Genomic DNA, 20,499 nt, shown 5'->3' with positions numbered 1-20,499 from the left:
TAGGAGACGGTACCCGGTACTTTTACCCTCCTATGCTATTGACAAGTACCGCCTAAATGTAGAAATTTTTATATAAGATATTCATGGAATAAATTGAAAAGTACCACCTAGAAACGTGGAAAGTACCAGTCAACATGAAAGATAATGAAACCCCTGGTTACTTTACTTCTCAGTTCTGAGGCATTAATGGTAGAAAAGTCAATTTTTTGTTTATTTAGGCCATGGTGATGTAAAACCGGTACCGAAAAACCTTCATCAAAATGACAGTGACCTTTTCTAGTTTATAATGTGTGGATTTTTTATAAAACTTGACACGTGTACAGGAGCTTATGATTTCCTGTAGATTTATAATTAATTTAATATGATAACTCAAAATTTGTATAATTTGTATGTACATTTAATTCTTTTTTGAATGAAAATGAATATTTTCTAGATGCTATGGTCCCTAAAAAAAAATAAAGAATTGGTGTCTATAAATTTGATATTGATCATTGTGGAATAACTTATTTTTCTGACAGCACTAATTTTCCTACTGTTTATTTGTAAGTGCTGCTTACAAATTTAATACATGTATGTCAGTATGTCAGCTTCATTAAACCATTGTGACCCAGTGAAACATGTTTTGGAGAGGTGTATGATGTTTGGATGAGATCCAGTCTGTTAACAGATGTTTAGTTCTGCCTGAAGTAGTTCATTATCCATTTTCAGGATTTATTGTTTGAATGTTTGACAGTTCATTCAAAGCTCCACTATATTCATCACAGAATTATGTTATTGAAGTTAGGTACAAGTACTTAAACCTTCCATACATAAATCTTCCTTTTGGCACTATCAAGCTTACAAGGAAATGATTATTTTGGAACCATAGATGTGTTCAAAGACAGACGGCTTCAAAAAGAACTGTCACAATCCAAATAGAAAAATTAATATTGGTTGAATGAATGAATGAATGATTCAATGAATACTTTATTTGCAAGAGCATATACATGCTATGGCAAACAAAAATATATACACTATATATGACAAACAAAAGACTCATTTAAATATATTCAAAGAAAATACAATAATTTAGAATGTCAATCATGGACCCACAGTTTGCAATATGACCAACAAAAATGTAAGCTATTGTAGAAAGTTTTGCATAGTTTTGCAGTATCAAAAAAATAAAAATTTGCATTTTATAATTTAGATAGCATTACTTGTATGCCCCATTTACTTTTATAATTAGATAGCATTACTTGTATGCCCCATTTACTGAAATCACAATAATTAACCTTGCATTTTAAAATCACACCAATATAAATAAATAATGAAATTTCTGATATCATTGTTTTAAATCTAGATCATTCAAGGTATAATAAATAAAGGCAACAGTCGTATACCGCTGTTCAAAACTCATAAATCTATGGACAAAAAACAAAATCGGGGTAACAAACTAAAACTGAGGGAAACGCATCAAATATTAGAGGAGAACAACGACACAACATTAAAATGTAACACACACAGCAACGGACTAAGCATTAGACAAAATCTGATGAGAATAACCAATATAACATCAAAACCAAAGACATGAATTTGGGATAGAAAAGTACTGTGACAGGTCTTATAGTAATGTGAATTCACACTCAAAAATAGGAGAAAACAAACGACACAATGGAAACACAACGTAACACAAAATAACATTTTGTAAAGCAAAATTGTGCTGATATGAGCTGGGAATTCAGCCTTTGGGTTAATAAAGACTATAGAGATATATATATAGGGTGGCCCAGTAGCAAACTTTAGTGGCTCTGTCAATCAATTGCAATACTGCAAGAGACACCAGAGGACTTTGTTTTAGAATCCTATATTGACAACCAAAAATAGAGATTGAAAAGTATAATAGATGATATTCAAATAAAATAAAAACAACATGCATTTCTTTTTCATATTGAACAAAAGCTTGTTTTAGAAAAAAAAAAGTGTTGACATACTAACCTGCAGAATCAAAGCAATGGTCATGTGCTTCATTTTACAAGTTGAAACTTTTGGAAAAATTAAAGATGTTCAAATATATCTGGTTGGTTTATGCGACAAATGCTTCCAAAATAACTAAGACTTTGTTAATTAGCACATAATACCATTCTGAAAAAATCTTTGTTTCATCAGTTAGATTAGTTAGATTTGGTACTATAACCACTAACTGAAACAAATATATATTTTATCCATAAGGTAGATCAATTTGGTCTCTTGATGTTCTACATTTACTATTTTTTTTGCAAGGCCCCTTGTGTAGCCAAAACATATAATTTTACCCATCCTTTCATTCCCCAAAAGGATCTCTTGTTTGGACTTCTTTTCGTTGAATAATGGTAGATACATCCACATAAAAGCTGTCTTGCATTTATAAGCGATTGAGGATGTAACAAATGCTACTGTTAGTTAAATTGCCTTTGTATTCAGTACAGCTGTTTCAGTATTAGACATTAACATATGGAGACTTTTTTTTACCTTCTTATTTTAAAAGTAATTTAACATCATGGAAAATGTAAATATCCTTTAGATAGATCTAACACACCTGTAGATAAATCTGGTTTATAGACAGATCATCAATCAGCTGATCAGATGGTGAAACCAACATTCTCAAATAGATAAGTATAGGTATAAGATTTCAGAGACTGACTTTAATGTGCTGTGAGCTTTAGAATAGGGTGTGTCAATCCTTACTTGACTTTAATTTACCTGCTGTTTAGCTTTGATCTCTCAGAGGTTTGTCTTTGATCCCCAGACATGTCTTTTACCTGTAAAATGATCATGTACTCTAAGTTAAATTTGTTTTGGTTTAAATCTGTGATTGTCAGTCGAACTTGAAAGGTTTCTTATGTTTATTGGATAATCTGAAAGATTCTCAAGAAAAGGTTACGAAGCAGATTTACGTTTAATCACATGGTTATTTTGATCGATTAATTGACACCATATCTGTTTGTTTAACTAACTGTGTTTATTCCTTTATTGCATCACTCTTTGCTGCATTTTATTGTTTTTGTTTGAATAAAGGATGACTAATTTAAGTAGAATGTGACAAATTTGAAATTGTTCTTTACAAATAAAAATGCACAATTAATGCTGATCTGTTCTTAAATAATAGCTCCTGTACAAAATTAAATAATATTCATCCACTTGGGCTGAAATTCTTAGGACTGCGACTTAATTTAAGACTTCCTTTGATACATAAATCTTTATTGTCAAAATAAATCACCTGTTAATTGACTTACATGATGGATACATGGACCGAAGAATTGTCTTGTAAACTGTCAACTAGACATTTTATCTTAATCTACTTTCAGTTTAAACATGTCTTTTCAGAAATTTACTTCACAAAAACCAAATTAAATTAGGAGTTCTGGTAGATGCTCATTGGATTCCAATAACTTGATTTACAACAGTTAGAAATGTGGCCTAAATACTGTCTTGTATTGAGAGGCTCAGAAAAAATACAGTCCTTGCTGAATTCACTGTTGTTTAATTTTAAGAATTATTTATCATTATGCAAATGAGAAATATATTTGATTATTTGGTTGACCACAATTCCCAGGGGTAAGGAAATTTACTGGAATGCAATGATGTTAATTAAAAACTATAATTTAGCATAACACCAGGAACAGTATGGTTAAAAACTTTGACATAATATATTTGCATTTGAAAAATTCATATTCTAAAACTTGAAATAACCTGTATGACACATTTTCTGTTTACAGGACCAACAAGGCCAAATTCAATGGAGGGTCGAGCGAGTAGACAGAGGGAGAAGATCCAGAGGAAATACCTACAGAGGCTGGAAGAGGGACATTATCAAAATCAAAACAGACCTCCACCTCGTAGTCGAGTCAATAAACAAAAAGGTACATTCAAATATATACTTTAATTTACTTGGTGGGTAAAAATCCTATTCAAGGATTTATTCTTATTTAGTTGTGAGTCTGGTATACTTTAAAGGCAAAGGAAGGTATGTCTATCCCCCAACATCTATAATTCCATTTAAAAATTAGGGTTAATTAATGAGTTTATATCATTTTCAATGTATTTTCTGAGTCTTAATTCAAGTTCACATTTACCTTAAGTCACCATTATCTAATCAATGGGATATTATACAGTTGTATTTAATTAGAGAACACACAAGTATGTTGTGTTTGGCATGTTTTATCACCACCTGCTTCATAAAGACAACCTTAATTATTACATATTAGCTGTCAGTGTAACCACATCTCACTTTTATTACTACTTGATTTTAACATGGAATTTTAATATGATACATGTTTATACACTATCATATCTGCATTTATGGTTGATCACTAAAAGCATGACATTCTAAGTTTCAATCATGGTAATGAATTATTCAGCAGATTATTGAAAAAAAGACCAAACATATGTCCTGGCATTAAAATGTTTGAGTGAATATTTATAGACAGACTGCATGATTGTAACACTATTCAGTTTTTGTCCCCCAGGAGGAGAGAATATTATATCATTTATTATTTCTGTTAAAGCTTTTTAATATTGAATGTAATTATTTTTTAATTTAAGCGCTTTGGAAGAAAAGTTTCAATTATTAAAACAACTTTTGTTAGTGAAATTAATATTTATAATGTTATTTAAAGCACCAGACAGTATATTGTATTTTCGTCCTGTATGGGCAAAGCAGGGCTCAGCAGAACTCTGTGAAATTGTTTGCCCCCATAGCTTGAGAAAGGATGGATATTTGTCTCTCCATCTGTCTTAATGTATGTTCTGAAATTTGCTGTTTACACATTCTAACTCAACTTTGCCTCAAACAAATGTATTGAATTTTATAAACTATGATCAAACAAAGATCAAGTTGAGTGGAGTCACTTTTACTGTTCTTCAGTTATTTCCCTTTACAAAAAAAAAGTATGGATTTGTCATATATAATTTACAACCTGGGTATTTGGATTCCACGGACACCTTATTCTATACTTTTATTAATTTTAATTCATGAAGGTTCATCTCAAAAGAGGTGAAAGTTTTAAGAAAAAGTAATTCAAACCATCATTTTTCATTGGCAATTATGCATTGGTGATTGATCTATGATAACATGTACATATATCAAAAGCATAGTACCTCAGTACAGTAATGTGAAATATGTACATACAAATTGTCATGAGTATTTTAAGGCAAATTTAACTTAAGTCTGTTTAAGGATAAAGTTGTAAAATTGATTAATTTTAAAGGCCTTAAGAAATGACTTTTTCACAGCCTTTAACATGTATTTCATTTACAATTGTTAAATCTGCCAAATAGGTGACAAACAAAATAAAAGAAGGGAAAGTATTGTATATGATCCCTTGAAGTATTTTCAGGTACATTTATCTGTATTTGTATTTAGGGCGGGTCTGGAACTCTTCCAACCACTAATGATTTTGATTATTTGTGTCTGATGGGTTTTACCTATTAAAGATGACCTTGATACTGGACACCTATATAAACATGGTTACCTCTCAGGGTTACCTGCGTTTCTCTCTCTTTCTCTAGAGCTGGCTTTTGTCCAGCTCTGTATGGAATGAATTTACAGATTTATCATGTTTTTCTTTGAAATGTTAACTTAAAGTTAATATCTTGCTTTTGAGGTTTTCATGCACAAGTATGATTCATAGTTTTGATGAACAAAATGGTTAAGTACTCATGCACTTAGATGGCTTCTTGTCCCAATGGGAATAATTATATGCTGAAAGAATGTTAAGTCATTTTGAAATGGCAAAAATGACACTAACTTAATTGAAATATAATGAGACTTATTACATAATTGGCCATTGAAAAACAAATAGAATATAATTTGTTTTGAATTACATAATAGTTAGTTTGTGATTGACTGTCACTGGTTTTGTTCATGTTAATAAAAAGTGACTTATTTACCTACGGACCCCTCAAAGAGTTGTTGCAAGAGTTCTTAAAGTGCAAAGAGCGTGGCACTCTCTTTACACAAGATATTGGATTTAATGTCCCCATTCTGACCAGACTTGGCTGCAAACTTGATACATTCTGCACAGCCAAAAAGACGCTTCATTTTGGCAAGCCTTTTACTGAAGCTTTTTACTGCCGATTGGAAGAAGACCAAGTGACCATATTTCTATTCCCAAAAAGGGGGCGGTGGGGGTAATGTTAAATATTTTGCTGTAAGCCTTGTATGAATTGCATAGCTGACTGTAGAAGGTGTGTTACAGCTGTTTTTATAGCTATTTGTCTATTGTTGAAGACAACAATATGACCCTTAGACTTTAATTGTTGTTGGATACCTGTCTTGTTAGTGTTTATCATTTTTTTGTTTATTCACAATCAGAAATCAGACAAATATAGATTGCCATCTGCATAAGAATAAAAGTTCAAGGTCACTATTGAGAAAGAAATAAGATTTTCATAAATATTTTAGTTTTGAACTTGTACTTTCTAGCTCAACAATAATGCTTTAAAAGTTAGTTATATTTAATAATGTACTATTAAATTCAGCATATAGTTCAGTCTCTGATTTGTAATTCTGTAAAATTCTTCATGAGAGTACATTTTCCCACACATTTGCTAGTGAAATCGTTAGTTAAGTCTTAAGTTTATGCTGCAGGTTATAATTGTGGGATTTTAACACATTTTTTGTGTCACTTTACTCCTACAGAGTTAATCATACTGGAAAATAGGGTATGATTATTTTTTGTCTCACTGGATCAACTTGGAGTTGTAGAAAAAGATTATTGTCCCTCCATTACAGACACATTAAATGGACGTCTTTTACTGTCCTTTTATGGAAAGAGATTTAATCAATTATAGACTGTGTTGGTAAATCTTGCAGACATCCTGTTGCATAGTCTTTCTTTATAGGATTTATAGTTAGAAACTGTCACTTTCATAGGAAATAAGTTGCCTGCCAATAGATTGAAGATAAATCTCACAAAATGAAAGTTTTGTTAAAAGAGGGAAGATATTTATTTTATTGGAAAGGATTTGTACTTTCAAGTGTAAAACAGTTGTCAATTGAAAAATAAAAAAATGATACATAATACATTGTATGAATGTATGGCCTTCTATCTATTCATATATCTATTATAAACTATATACAAGTCATAACAACATAATATGTTAAATTTCCCACCAAAAGTTTTGAATTTAAGGAAAAAGGTCTTTAAAAAGAAGAATGATGTTGTAGTGGTCCAAATAAGAAACAATCTTTGCATTTAAAAAGACCAGTCTCTTTCTACAATGGACTTTGCTTTCCACTCTGGTAGTATTCATGGATGTCTTGATAATTGAAACTATTTGTCGTTTTACCAATTCTTTCAGTTTGTTTTGCTGACTAGTGTTTATTATTGAAAAGAAAGAGAAATTTCACCTATTTAAAAAAGTGTCTACAGCTTTCAAAATATACCTAATGAAAAATGGGAAATGGTAAAGTATGTATTAATTGGTGGCCTTAAAGAAGTCTTTCCTTTAAAAATCAGACAGGAAAAGGGGGATACAATATTACCAACTCTATCTTTTCTATTGATTGACTGGGGTTCTGCTAAACACTGGCATTGGATGATTAAAGAATGTGTTAAGGAGAAAGGTGCATTAATAAAGGATTTCTTAAAATTGCTGAATCAGCATATCTGATGGGAAAATTTCAGCAGTGTAGACTGTACTGAATATTGTTAACCTATCATAACGTTGTAAGGCATCAAAAAGGAAGTTTGTGTAACATGATGGATAATTTACATGATCTACACGGTGAAAACTAATTTAGGAAACATGCATGTGTATGAGTTCCTGACATATTCATTAATTTTATAGGTTTATGTAATTTTCATAAAAGAAAATGTAACCAGAGTATCTTTAGTCTAGATTTTAGTATCTTAAAGTGATTCTAGTTATTGCTGACTTGCAAGTATTTGATGGAGAAGAAATGAAAAAATCGCCTTAATCAGCAGATTTTTACCACACATGACAAGTACTGTGTAGGAGTGAAACTTTCTTTCATTTTTATTTCATTACAAGAATTTCTGAGTTTTTTGAATTAGGAAATTAAGTTTGTTTATTATGTGCTTTTATGTCTTTATCTAACTGTAGACTTGATAAAATGTCTTTCATAAGAGATATTTGACCCATTTTAAATTTCTCAATTGATATGTTGAAAACAAGATATAAATCTTTCACCCAGACATATTATTACATTTCAGTCTTTTACAATGCAATGTTAAAAATATGTCCAAGTTGTTTACTTCCATAAGAAAGCATACAAAAATGCATCAATAATGAGAAAAAACTTTTTGTCTTGATTGATACACAGCAAAAGTTTTGTCTTGTGCTTGCAATGCTTAAAGTGAATCACTTTTTATATCTTTTTCTCTGACATGTCACAAACTTGATGGGTTGCTGTATGTAAGATTCTCAATGTGAATTTTGCCTTATATTGGTAATCTAATAAGCTATTTGAGTCAGAAATTTCAGGAAGTTACTTTCTCATGAGCAGACATCAGAGCTTATGGAAAGTAAAATCATTAAATTTGATATGCTTCATCTTTACTTTTATTTTCAAATAGAGAAAGAAATGAGCTTTGGAAAATTATAGAACAATGCACAATTTTGTTCACTGTACACTCGATAATCAGTTAAGACGAAATATTTAGCATACTGCTGGTATAGTTAATAGGTACAGATGATATCTTTCTTGGTGCTCCTTTCTTACCTGTATCAATTAATCTGGTTTCTAAAGGTACATATAAACACATGGAACCAGTGCAGAGTTTGTTGTACAAAATAATTTTTATATCATTCCAGACAGAGGGTTTTGAAACAATCAAAACACTTATAATTTTGACCTCGCCACTTGTTAAAATGTCTGTTACAAACTTGAATTTATCATAATTTCATCTTGATAACAGTACATGGCAAGTGAGAGGAATATGTCAATTAGACAGTAACCCAACAACAACAAAACTAAAACAGATTGTAACACTGCATTATGTGTGAAATGATACTTCTCCACTGGGTGAGGGGCCTCAGTGGCCAAGTGGTCTAAGTAGTTCCACTACTGTAATCACTTGCCAGTCAACAGTGAGGTTGTGAGTTCGAAACCCCATTTGTGAGGGAGCACTCAACTCCAATCTCAATTGACTATGATTGTCAGTTTTCCAATTGAAGGTAGTGGTTTAATCCGGGCAATCCGGCTTCCTCCACAAATAAAAAAACTGGTTACCACAAAATAGCCCAAAAGTGGCACTTACAAGTGGTGTTAAAACACATCAATCAGTCCACTGGCATTATGTAGCATACATATATGATACAAGTTATACTGTACCTTATATTATAAAACTTTATATGCAGGTATGAATGGAGATATACACAGTAACAGTACTCCATGTCCTGCCGCTCCAGATACAGGACAGATCCAGGAACTGGAAGAAGAAAGAAAAATTCTACAACAACAATTATCTAACATGCCAGAACCTGCCGTAAGTATAACAACAAGTATCTAACATGCCAGAACCTGCCATAAGTATAACAACAGTTATCTAACATGCCAGAACCTGCCATAAGTATAACAACAGTTATCTAACATACCAGAACCTGCCATAAGTATAACAACAATTATCTAACATGCCAGAATATATGCACTTTCATTGTGATTGTTATAGATTTTGGAACCAGTATTTCTTTGTATGATACCATCTGAAATTTACACAGAAAGGGGTATAATATTTTGAATAACAAAAAAATAAAGATAAGGGGATGTGGTATAATTGCCAATGAGACAACAATCCATCAGAGTTCATAGACCATAAATATTTGGTTTGTCCTTATAAAAAAAACCAAAAACAACTTGATATTGTTGGTTGAAAAAAAAAACATTTTTTTTCATTGATTTTAGGTAAGCGAAGTTGAATCAAGAAGTGCCTTGATACAGTTGGCACCTCCAGAATATGACCAAAGTGAATTCGAGATTGACCCTGGAGAATTTCGTTATGAATTGTTATTATCAGATAAAGGCAAAGAGGGAAAATATAAACTAGTGTATAGGTAAGATTTATAATATTTGAGAATACATTACACATATATATAGTTAGTTGTATCTTTCATGATCAAAATTTCATTTGGATAATCAATCTTTTCATCTGTATATATATATATTAACTTTGTGCTTGTTCCAGCTTTGTCTGTGTTTCTGTTGCTGTTATAGCAACTTAATCTAAATCTTCTGTTGCTATAAGCTTGGATGCTGGTTTTCATCAGAGCTATTCAATTCTTAATTTTTCAGTTATGTTGTGTTTCTTGTCTGTCTGTACTTTACCTATAAGAACAGAAAACTGGCTTGTGCACCAAAAAAGGAACAAAACCTAGAGAGTTATTTCTACAGTAAAAGGGAAAGACCAAATAAGTGGTTCACTCACAAAAGTTTTCATTGTATTATGATGGAAGGATACTTGTCTTTTGATATGCCCAAACTAACCAATACATATTAGTTTATTTACAGCTATGATAACTTTTAATCTGACTCATGTGCACTTCTTTACATGACCATAATTTTGACCCCTACAGTTTCCCAGTCACTTTAATAAGTAGATTTAACCAGTTTATTTAAGGTCTTCTGACTCCCAAAATATTACCATAGATCAGACCTTTGAGAGATAATTACATAACAAAAATAATTTATTTTCTTTGCAAAATAAAAGGGTCATTGTAGTATGAAGACATTAAATAGGTTAACTTTAAAATTCCAAAATAATTAAAGTTTAAATGTGAATCGGTTTAATGCATTTCAAAAGTATGACATAATCGGATATTTATTTTGGTTTTTGTGAATGAAACATTCTTTCTGTTGTTAATATTAATCTTGGTTTATATGGTATGTCTCATTATGAAGGACACCTATTTTAAAAAGTGAATTTAGATTAACATAATCACCAGTTTTTCAAGTGCAGAATGATGGTTCTCTTTGTATAAAGCTTCATATTTCCATAAGTAAAAGAGCGGAATATTTGAAATTTAGTACAAAGTTGCATTTTGGTCTGAGGTTTCTGTCTGGCATTTTTACTTTGCCCTTGACTTCATTTTTATGGTCCAATAAATATTTAAAAAATCTATAGTTTTTTATCACTTTAGATTTTTCAGTTGTAATTAGTAAAAGGACAACTATATTTGATACTATATAAATAACACTTAGCTGAGAGGGTGATAGAACAGATTGGTACGCTGAGAAAACATTGTCAACTGGGGCGAAGCCAAGGTTGACACTGCTTTTTCGAGGGGTATCAATCTGCTCTATCACCCACTCAGCTATGTGTTATTTAATTTATTATACAGAATGTCCTATCATTATTGTCTGTTACAGATTAATTTTAGTTTTAAAAGTATTTACTGTAATGTCACGTACTTAACAATGTTATGAGTATAAGAAAAAACAACAACAGTTAGGCAAGATGGTGTATTTTTTTTTATTTTGACAGTCAATAAAATCTGAGCCAAATGTAGAACTTAAGCATTGTATTTAATTACTTGATGTAAATTCAATTTATTGTTCTTTAAATTATCGATTTTTGATTGGTCTAGACGAGAGGGTAACATTTAAAAAAAATTGTCACCCGCTCAGCCATGTGATAGAGTTAATTAACACCCTCGTATTAGCCAATCAAAATATGGCATTTTATGTGAAAATGATTTATTGCATGTCTGTCAGACATATTGCATGTCCATCAGACATGATTCATCTGTCCTTGAACTCATTTCATGGTTCAGTGATCAACATTATAATTAGGTCCATTTCTCAGGTACTATGATTGTCAACTCTATTGGGTATTTAGACAGATTCTAAGGTGAACTTTTCTGTCTGATATGGTTTATCTGACCTTGACCTCATATGCATGGTTCATTGGTCAGTCTTGAAATTTTGTGATTGATATGGGGACGAAGTCCCCAATAACAGTAGAAAATTCAATAAAAAAAAAAATTCGGGAAAATTTCCCGAATTTTTCATTGTACTAATGAACTCAAAATCGTTCAATTTTTTTTATGTCATGTTTTGAAATCCCGGACCTGCGCAGAAATGTACAATATACTTCCTTTTTCCGGTCTCGTTTGTATGAAACTTTGAGTAAAATATATATTTATCAGTCTAGTTTAAAATAGGAAGGAACGCGCAATACTTATTTCATTTTTAATAATTCCTTGATATGAAAAAACGTTACCTAATGATAGCGTTTCTTGTTTACATTGCATATGACGTCATAATTTAAATAACGTCACAACTAAAATCCCTAACAACAGAACCAAAATCGGAAACGTTACTGTATTTCCGTGTCCTTTTTTTTTTGACAAATAATTGAGTTACAAAAAAATAATTCATACAGACTTCGTCCCCATTTACAGGTAATGCCTGCCTCATATTAAAGGAAGCTGGAGTGCTGATTATAATAACCTACCCTTATAATATATGATATCATAATAGGCAATATAATATATTCTTTGTTTTCAGTGGTGATGCCACAGAAATAACATTGAAAGATTTAAAACCTGCTACAGATTACTTCCTAAGGTAGGTTACCTATTTATATCTTCACAGTCGTCTGAATGATTGAATTAAATGCAAATGGCATACTAGCAAAAAGGGAATTGATAATTTTTTTTTATATTTAATGAAAAATTAGTAAGTGGAATATGAACTATAAACAGACTAACATTATAACCTTATTTAATCATGTGATTTGTTATTTTTACAGAGTGTGTACTTCACTGGAAGATTTGAAGGGTAAACCTACAAAAGCTGTCCAGTTTACAACGGGTACTTGTGAACCTGATGCTCCTGTACCTCCTAAACTGTCATCTAAAACTAAAACTTCTATCACACTCAAGTGGAATGTAAGTTTGGGACTAGTTTCTTAAAAATTATTATACCAGCCAAGAAACTGTAAGACAGAAAATTGTCATCTTTACAAAATCTACAAATATGTCTATTTTATTTATACCCTTTCCTTAAATGCTAATTTTATTTTCATGATATAGGTTTTCAATATATATATTTATTTATTTATAGAAACAACAATTCTTCATTAAGTTTAGATTAGAGTAATTGAACAATTATGCTATATACCAAAAATAGCCTAGATTAAGCTAGAGCGTGTCTGTGTTATAATCAAAGGGAGATAATTTATTTATGACCTGTACTCATTACATTAATATTTAAGAGCAAAGCTAGATTTAGATTGTAGTACACTAGATCTGACTCATACATGCCTTTTTCTGTGTAATGCTTTGTAACATTCATTTTCTGTCAATATTGAGGTTTTTATTTTCATTATTTCAATTGTTCCATATAGAAATTTGAGGTAGAAACCGTAAGGGAAAACAAATTTATCAGATTTAACTGTTAGATGTGTTTAACCTTGCAGTCATTAATTTCTGGTATTTCCATCTTATTCAGCAAAAATTAATCAAATTTTGTTTTTTTGTTCTAAATGCCACCATCAATATCAATAAAGAAACCACAAAAAGTTCAAAATTATCATTGAAATGGTGAAGTTTTTTGTTAACTTTATCTGCAGATGAGAAGTCCAGAGAACTGATGATATTATTTCTCTTTATAATTGGTTCAGACTAGCAGGTTGGTGATAGGTAAACTGATAGGTATCATTGAGGGGGGTCCTAGATTGGCACTCTGCCAGTTTCTTGTAATTTTCTTACTTATAATGCAGGCATACTCTTGAAAATGGTAGCCCTGGTTAGATTCCATTTATCATGTTTTAGTCACTTAATTGCTCTGAACTTACATTAGGGTGGGATTGGACTCAGAAAATAAAGATTTAGTATGTAAGAGATTAGACAGTCATTGTTGTATAATCCATATAATATTCATTGTTTATTTCAGGCAACCTGTGAGAATGGGTCGAAGGTCACTACTTATATGCTAGATTATGATAAGGTATGATATTATCTATTCCAATGCCTTTAATCACATGCCCCTTTTAGAGTTCTACACAGTTGTTACATAACTGTTAATGATTTTATCTTTTAAGGTTTTGTGACAGTCAGTCATGTCAAAATTACAAAAAGAAAAAAAAAAACTTTTTGTTATTTCTTAACGTAAAAATTGTCAAAACACCTGTGGATAACCATATATGTCATTAAAGATTGAACAAAAGATGCAATAATGAAAATTAATATGTTAAACAAACTAAAATAAACAAGGATTAATTAGTTTTCAAGATGAAATAGAGATAAATAAAGAGAACAAACTAAAGAGAATGTTGTGGTTTATTTACGCAGTTCAAATACATGCAGCTGAAGGAGGAAATATTTTGATTAAGAATAGCTTTGGGAATTTTTGACACTGTATGGTTGGGTGCAGCTATTATACAATTATGATAGCGATGCCAAGTTTTAGTGCAAACATAACTTTAAGGGATGGTTTTAGTAGATGGTGTTAATTTGTATTGTCAAATTTCACTTGCCCTTGTTCATAATTTTTTTATTTCTGTAGACTTAGCTATATTTAGATCAGACAGGTGAAGTTTAATGTGTAATGGTTATAAATTATAAACAAAGTATAAGGAAGGCACATGAAAAAACTTAATAACCAGTTAACTGCTGAAAAATCTTTTCCTGATAAGGGCAAGTGCCATATATATATCTAATTGCATTGTGTACCAAAAGTTATAAAAACTTTAATGATTCTTGTTCAACATTTCTGTTTAAAATAAGTACGTTTTCTCATTTAGCCTATAGGAAAAAGTTATTTATTTCATGTGTATAAATGTCAATAAATTTTATGAAATAGGGTACAACTTTAAAAGTGTGATATGGTATGTTTTCTTTCTTCATCTTTAAATGATAGTGTCACTATTAAATCAAAAGAGGATGTAACTTAGTAATTTACATCAGGAATTGTATTGTACAGAGATGAATAAAGAGTAATGTAACACTCAATCTGTCAAACTGGAATCTTTTTAATGTTAAACCAATTATAGAAATTTTAATCAAATCATCCTAAAAAGCGTGGGATAAAAGTACACATATGCAGCTGATTTTAATTTAGGATTTCACACATTAAGTCAATTTGTTTTGAATTAATTTTGATTTTGAATCCCATATGACCTTTGCTAATGACATCAGAACATTGCTACATTAATTCCTAGTGTACATTTTTATAAGGTGCTGCAGAACTTCTTAGACTAAGTTAAACTTTTACAGTAGGAATCCTTGGTTGATTCCATGTGATAACTTGAAAATTATTAATTTCCTATAAAAAGAAAAGTCAGGTCGAGATTGTTTATTATTTTCACTGTTGCTGTTCATGAATTATAACCCCTTAATTGATTTTTCAAGGATAAAAATAGATGCAAGGTAAATCCAGTTTGCTGTTTACTGACCGTGCAAGGGCTGTATAGCCAGTCAAGGTCTTTAAACACTTCCATTTGTTGTCAGTTTGCAGTCATTTTGACAGCCTCTAGTTTATATAAAAATAAATAGATGTGTTATGATTGCCAATAAAACAATTATCCACCACAGATTTAAGCAAGTATGTCTTGTGAACAGCCAAATCCACATTGTAAAGAAAGCTATAAAATGCCAAAAATGACAAAATATAAAACTTATCAAAGGAAAAAACAAATGGCATGTTTTTTTTAAACTTATTTGGGGGGGAATTTGACTCGGAAAAAAAAGATCGTACTAAAAAAATGAAACTTATTTCTAGTTAAAACATTTGTCTTGTTTTATAGGGTCTAGGAGATGGTTTTGTGGAGGTATATAATGATTTAGTCTTGTTTTATAGGGTCTAGGAGATGGTTTTGTGGAGGTATATAATGGTTTAGTCTTGTTTTATAGGGTCTAGGAGATGGTTTTGTGGAGGTATATAATGGTTTACAGAGACAACACAGAGTGTCAAAGTTACAAGCTTCTACTAAATATATGTTTAGGGTAGCTGCAATAAATAATGTTGGCAAAAGGTTAGTACATTATCATGCTGAAATTTAATCTTGAATATTGCCTATCTATGCTTAACATTTAACCTGCAATCAGGTAAGTGCAAGGTGCATTTTAAAACTGATATGAATGGAAAATTAAAGAGATCACCATTCCTATTTAGGACTTCTGAAATTTTCAGATAATGTTATAGTCATTAGATAAATAAATTATTCCAACTCATAGCTGTCAGATATAAATTGTAGTTATGCCTCGCTAAACAATTCCAGTACAAAAAAATATTGGTATAGAAATGTATCTTGATGAATAATTTTTTATTCCTTACAATTTACAAATAATGAGAATGAAAAATATTAAATTTCTATTCCAGTCAATACAGTGAGCCAGTGGCATTTTACACCAGCGGTAGTGTTCCTAACCTACCAGATCCTCCCATGTTGTCAGAAGCTTTTGTCAATTCTCTTCTCATATCATGGATCAAAAGGTCAAATGAAGATTCATTCCTTTTACAGATGGAAGATGAACTAACAGTAAGATTTGACGTAGATAGAAAAAAAAAAATGCCAAAAAAAACCCAACCAGACAAAAAAATTCTGATAGTAAACTTATTCTCCAAAATTGAAATTATTTTGATCAATCTGATAACTTGATTTGTAAGTGTTTTCTATTTAGATTATTTCAATGTTTTTATTTTTTCGCACCTTATACAGATTCTTTGTCATGTTGGTTTTAAAACACTTGATATTAAATATTATCTTAGTTTTACATCATTAGCTCTGGTTAACCTGAAGACAACTCTATAAATAGAACACTTAGTTGTGGAGTGGTACAACATCCGTAATAGGTACAATGTTTAAGGACTGTCATTGACCCATTACAAGTACTACATGCTACCATATACTGCGTACAATAAATTATGGACAAGAAGTATTTATGTTTCATATTTTGAGTCAGAAAGCACTTATACATGTAAATATATGTAATGTTCCATTCTGAGAATTAATTTTCTGTGTTTATTTTTCAGGGCCATGGTTTTATTCCAGTATATAATGGTACAAACTTATCATACAAAATAAAAAATCTACGTCGAAATACAGATTATAAATATCGGGTAGGTAATATAACAAACCAAAAATTACAAATGCACATTATTCATTAATTTTGATTAATTAATAGAACTTTGGCCTAACTTTATATTTTATATGAGTAAATAAGTATTATTTCCTTTAATTTTCATTATCAAAGTTCAAAACTTGATTTATTTATTGATAATGTTTCAATGACACTCAGTCTGTAGAATATTGTAAAATTTCTCTAATTATTTGCCTAAATCATTTAATTGTAAATTCTAATGCTACTTACTTTACATGATTAGGGTGCACTTCATAATAAAACAATACACATTTATGTTCACAGCTAGCAGCAATAAATGATGAGGGCCAAAGTAAATGGAGTGATGCTGTGTCATATAAAACATTGCCTGATAGACCTGCTGCACCCCCAAAACCCCAGATTAAAGGCAAAATACATGCTCACAGTTTTAAAGTTGTGTGGGGTAAGTACACAGTTTGTATAGATTATTAAGAAGGTAAATGGAGGGCAAAATATATTATGAAAGGCCCATGGTTACACAATTCACTTATATACTTATATTCCTTGAATTAAGGCAAAAAACATAATTGTCTTTGTATTACTGTGAAAGTACTTTTATTCCTTGGAAACCAATTTTCATGGTTTTCGTGGATGACTTTATCCACGAATTTAAGTGTCCAACGAAATAAAACAACTGTTGTCTAAATTAAGACATGGTAAGATTCCCATGTAGATTTGACTACTGATATGATGTAGAGAATATATTGAATATGGCCAAATCTGAGAATACTATCATAGTAGTCACATGTGAAACAAATATAAACTTCAACTGCAGGCAGGAGTATACCTATTTAATCTTTAGAAACCTAAACTGTAAAACTTTTGATCTTTTAATTCTCATAAACAAATATTTTTTATGAATGAAAGTCAGATTTCCGGTATTGAGATGCTATGATAAAGTGTTCATTTTATATCCGTATAATTCTTGTATGTATGGGAAATAAAAATTTCTTGCTGGGCATGCTTTTGATAAGAGTTACTTTTAAATTAAAGATACGTTTATAGCATGTTCTTTAGGTGACATGTTTATGGCCTAATTAACACCTTTGATGGTATTAATCTGTTGACCATTCTATCTCGGATTAATTAGGTGATCACTACGAATTTTTTATTTTTTTTTTAAAGAAAACTAAAATCCATGAATTTAAAAACCCACAACATGCAAATGTTGCTCAAACCACGAAAATTGATACCCACGAACTAAAGTACTTTTACAGTATGAAAAGTGAAAGGGCTTTTTAGTTAGATTTATACTAAAACAAACTGAATTAAAGAAGAAAAAATGTAACATAATTCACCATTATATTTGACTACAGTCACCAAGAAGACTAAAAAACTAGGTGTATTTGTTCAGTAAAGTGTCATACAACTGTTATCCATGTTTACTAAGTCTGATTCAACTTTTAATATTAAAAATCACAAGAAAGGCTAGCTGTTTTCTTAATCATAACCATTAATTTTATGTTATTTCCATAATAAGAATATCACAATGTAAAGATTATCCAGTTGGTATTTAACCAATCTTACTTTCTTTGAAAATAATGATGATAAATTTTGTTTCAGAACCTCCTAAAGATAATGGTGGCTCAGAAATTACAAAATATATGGTCGAATTGGACGATGGAAAAGGTATGTTACGATTATTTGATCGTTTCACAGTGATTCCAACATGCCATTAATAGAATATAAATCAGTGCAAAAAAAGATCTACAAACAGTTAGTGCAACCTGTCACATGTACATAAGAAAATGATTAAGTGTAAGTTACGGGAGTAATAAGTAAAACAAGAAAAGCTATAAATGACATAAATAAAATTCTAATGATAGAAAAATGAAGAATTTAATTTAAAATTGTTGTTTTTATATTTTGTTAATGAGTAAGACTACATTACATATTAAACACACTTTCGATTTATGTGAAATTTTAATTACATATTGATTTTAAAATGCTTATAAAAGGAGGAGGTAAAATGGATGTTATAATTATGCAGTTTCATTTTTTTTATAATTGTTTACTTTAAACACATTTCTTCTCAGTCTGTGTTTTGCTCATTTTACTCAATAATTTCATTTATACTGGTGTTGTACTTATGTTATCACTTTTCTGTAAAATGAAATGTTGTTGAAAATTGTCCTTTCAAATTCTCTTTATTTTAATTTTAATTGCATGTCCTCTAATTCTTTCGTTATTATATGCTGAAGAATAGACCACTAAGTTTTCCCCATCTGAATCAAGTTAACATTTTAATTTAGATGCATGTCTAGCAGACATAAATATTATGTGAAATATTTTCAATGTTAGTACTATTTACATGCAACTTAAAGAAGTTATAAAAATTTTAAAGGTTATTTGCTGCATTTAATCTTTTTAATATTCTTAATTTGGTATTTGATAAGCCAATTAAAAGTGATGTTTGAAATCATGAAATTCTTTATACAGAAAATTAAAGTTTTATCCTGCCTTTAATGTTGTGTCAATGTCTTTTTTTCCCTTAAGATTGCAGTGAGTATCATCAACATATTGATGTTGAGTTTTATGAATATGTCAGTTTCAGAATAAGTGTTAGTGATACATTCTTTGTATTTGGTATACAATTGCCTCTGAGCATTTTAATTGAATGCAGTTTTCAAAGTCCAGATGTCTCTTTCTTGCTCAAGTGACTTGAAAATTATTTTGTAAATTAAATTTTTGGAAACAGCTTTTTTTCTGTCAAATTGAGAAATATTACAGATATAGTAACATTTCCGTTCTAACTTTAATACAATTGCTTATAAAATGGCATTTCTCTTGCAAGACAATTAACTATGGTCATCAAGCAACAAAAGTAAAAAAATGCTACTGTATAGTTATCTTGTATGATTTGATATTGCAGGTTATGAAATGTTGTATGAAGGTAGTGAACGAGAACATATCTGTGATCATCTTATTCCGGGACATACATACCATGTACGAGTAGCGTGTTGTAGTGCTGGTGGACGCAGTGAGGTAAATCTGCCTCATATTTAAATTTTACGATCTATATATTACTGGACTTTCTCTGTTAAGGGAGTTTGCTTCTCAGTTTCAAAATAATAAGCTTTTCAAAAAACTAGTTTATATTGATAGAGAATTGATAAAGGAATCAATAGAGCAAAAAAAAAAAAAGAATTTTTGACAGGAAAATGTTCTCTCTTGACTTTTCATAGCTTTATAATTGACAAGTTTAAGTTCTCAAAAACTATTAAAAAATAATTAAAATTTTTATAAGACTTTAACAGATGGCTTATCATTCATTATACATGTAAAAGATTTTTTAAAAGAAAAATGGGGGTCAAATGGGCAATTTTTTTAAATGGATAAACCAGAGGATTCAAAAAATCTTAACAAAAATTCCAAAACATGATAAGCAGACATCCTTAATACATGTACTAC

At 30.3% G+C, this 20,499-nt stretch overlaps 1 protein-coding gene across 6 annotated transcripts in view; it reads left to right on the top strand.

Moving 5' to 3' along the window:
• The window catches only part of LOC143067284 (fibronectin type-III domain-containing protein 3a-like), a 111,619-nt gene that overhangs the window by 77,539 nt on the left and 13,581 nt on the right, over positions 1–20,499 (top strand). For all 6 annotated transcript variants that reach the window (XM_076240414.1, XM_076240413.1, XM_076240412.1 and 3 more), the window contains 12 exons: positions 3,738–3,881; positions 9,346–9,473; positions 9,890–10,038; positions 12,491–12,550; positions 12,735–12,873; positions 13,880–13,933; positions 15,838–15,959; positions 16,307–16,466; positions 16,961–17,047; positions 17,353–17,491; positions 18,652–18,717; positions 19,961–20,073. In XM_076240414.1, coding sequence (XP_076096529.1) covers positions 3,738–3,881; positions 9,346–9,473; positions 9,890–10,038; positions 12,491–12,550; positions 12,735–12,873; positions 13,880–13,933; positions 15,838–15,959; positions 16,307–16,466; positions 16,961–17,047; positions 17,353–17,491; positions 18,652–18,717; positions 19,961–20,073 — 1,361 coding nt within the window. The remainder of the gene's footprint in view (positions 1–3,737; positions 3,882–9,345; positions 9,474–9,889; positions 10,039–12,490; positions 12,551–12,734; positions 12,874–13,879; positions 13,934–15,837; positions 15,960–16,306; positions 16,467–16,960; positions 17,048–17,352; positions 17,492–18,651; positions 18,718–19,960; positions 20,074–20,499) is intronic.

This window comes from Mytilus galloprovincialis, chromosome 3 (assembly GCF_965363235.1).
Source record: "Mytilus galloprovincialis chromosome 3, xbMytGall1.hap1.1, whole genome shotgun sequence".
NCBI classification, from domain to species: domain Eukaryota; kingdom Metazoa; phylum Mollusca; class Bivalvia; order Mytilida; family Mytilidae; genus Mytilus; species Mytilus galloprovincialis.
The sequence above is the reverse complement of the archived record's forward strand: the minus strand, read 5'-3'. Positions and strand labels throughout refer to the sequence as shown.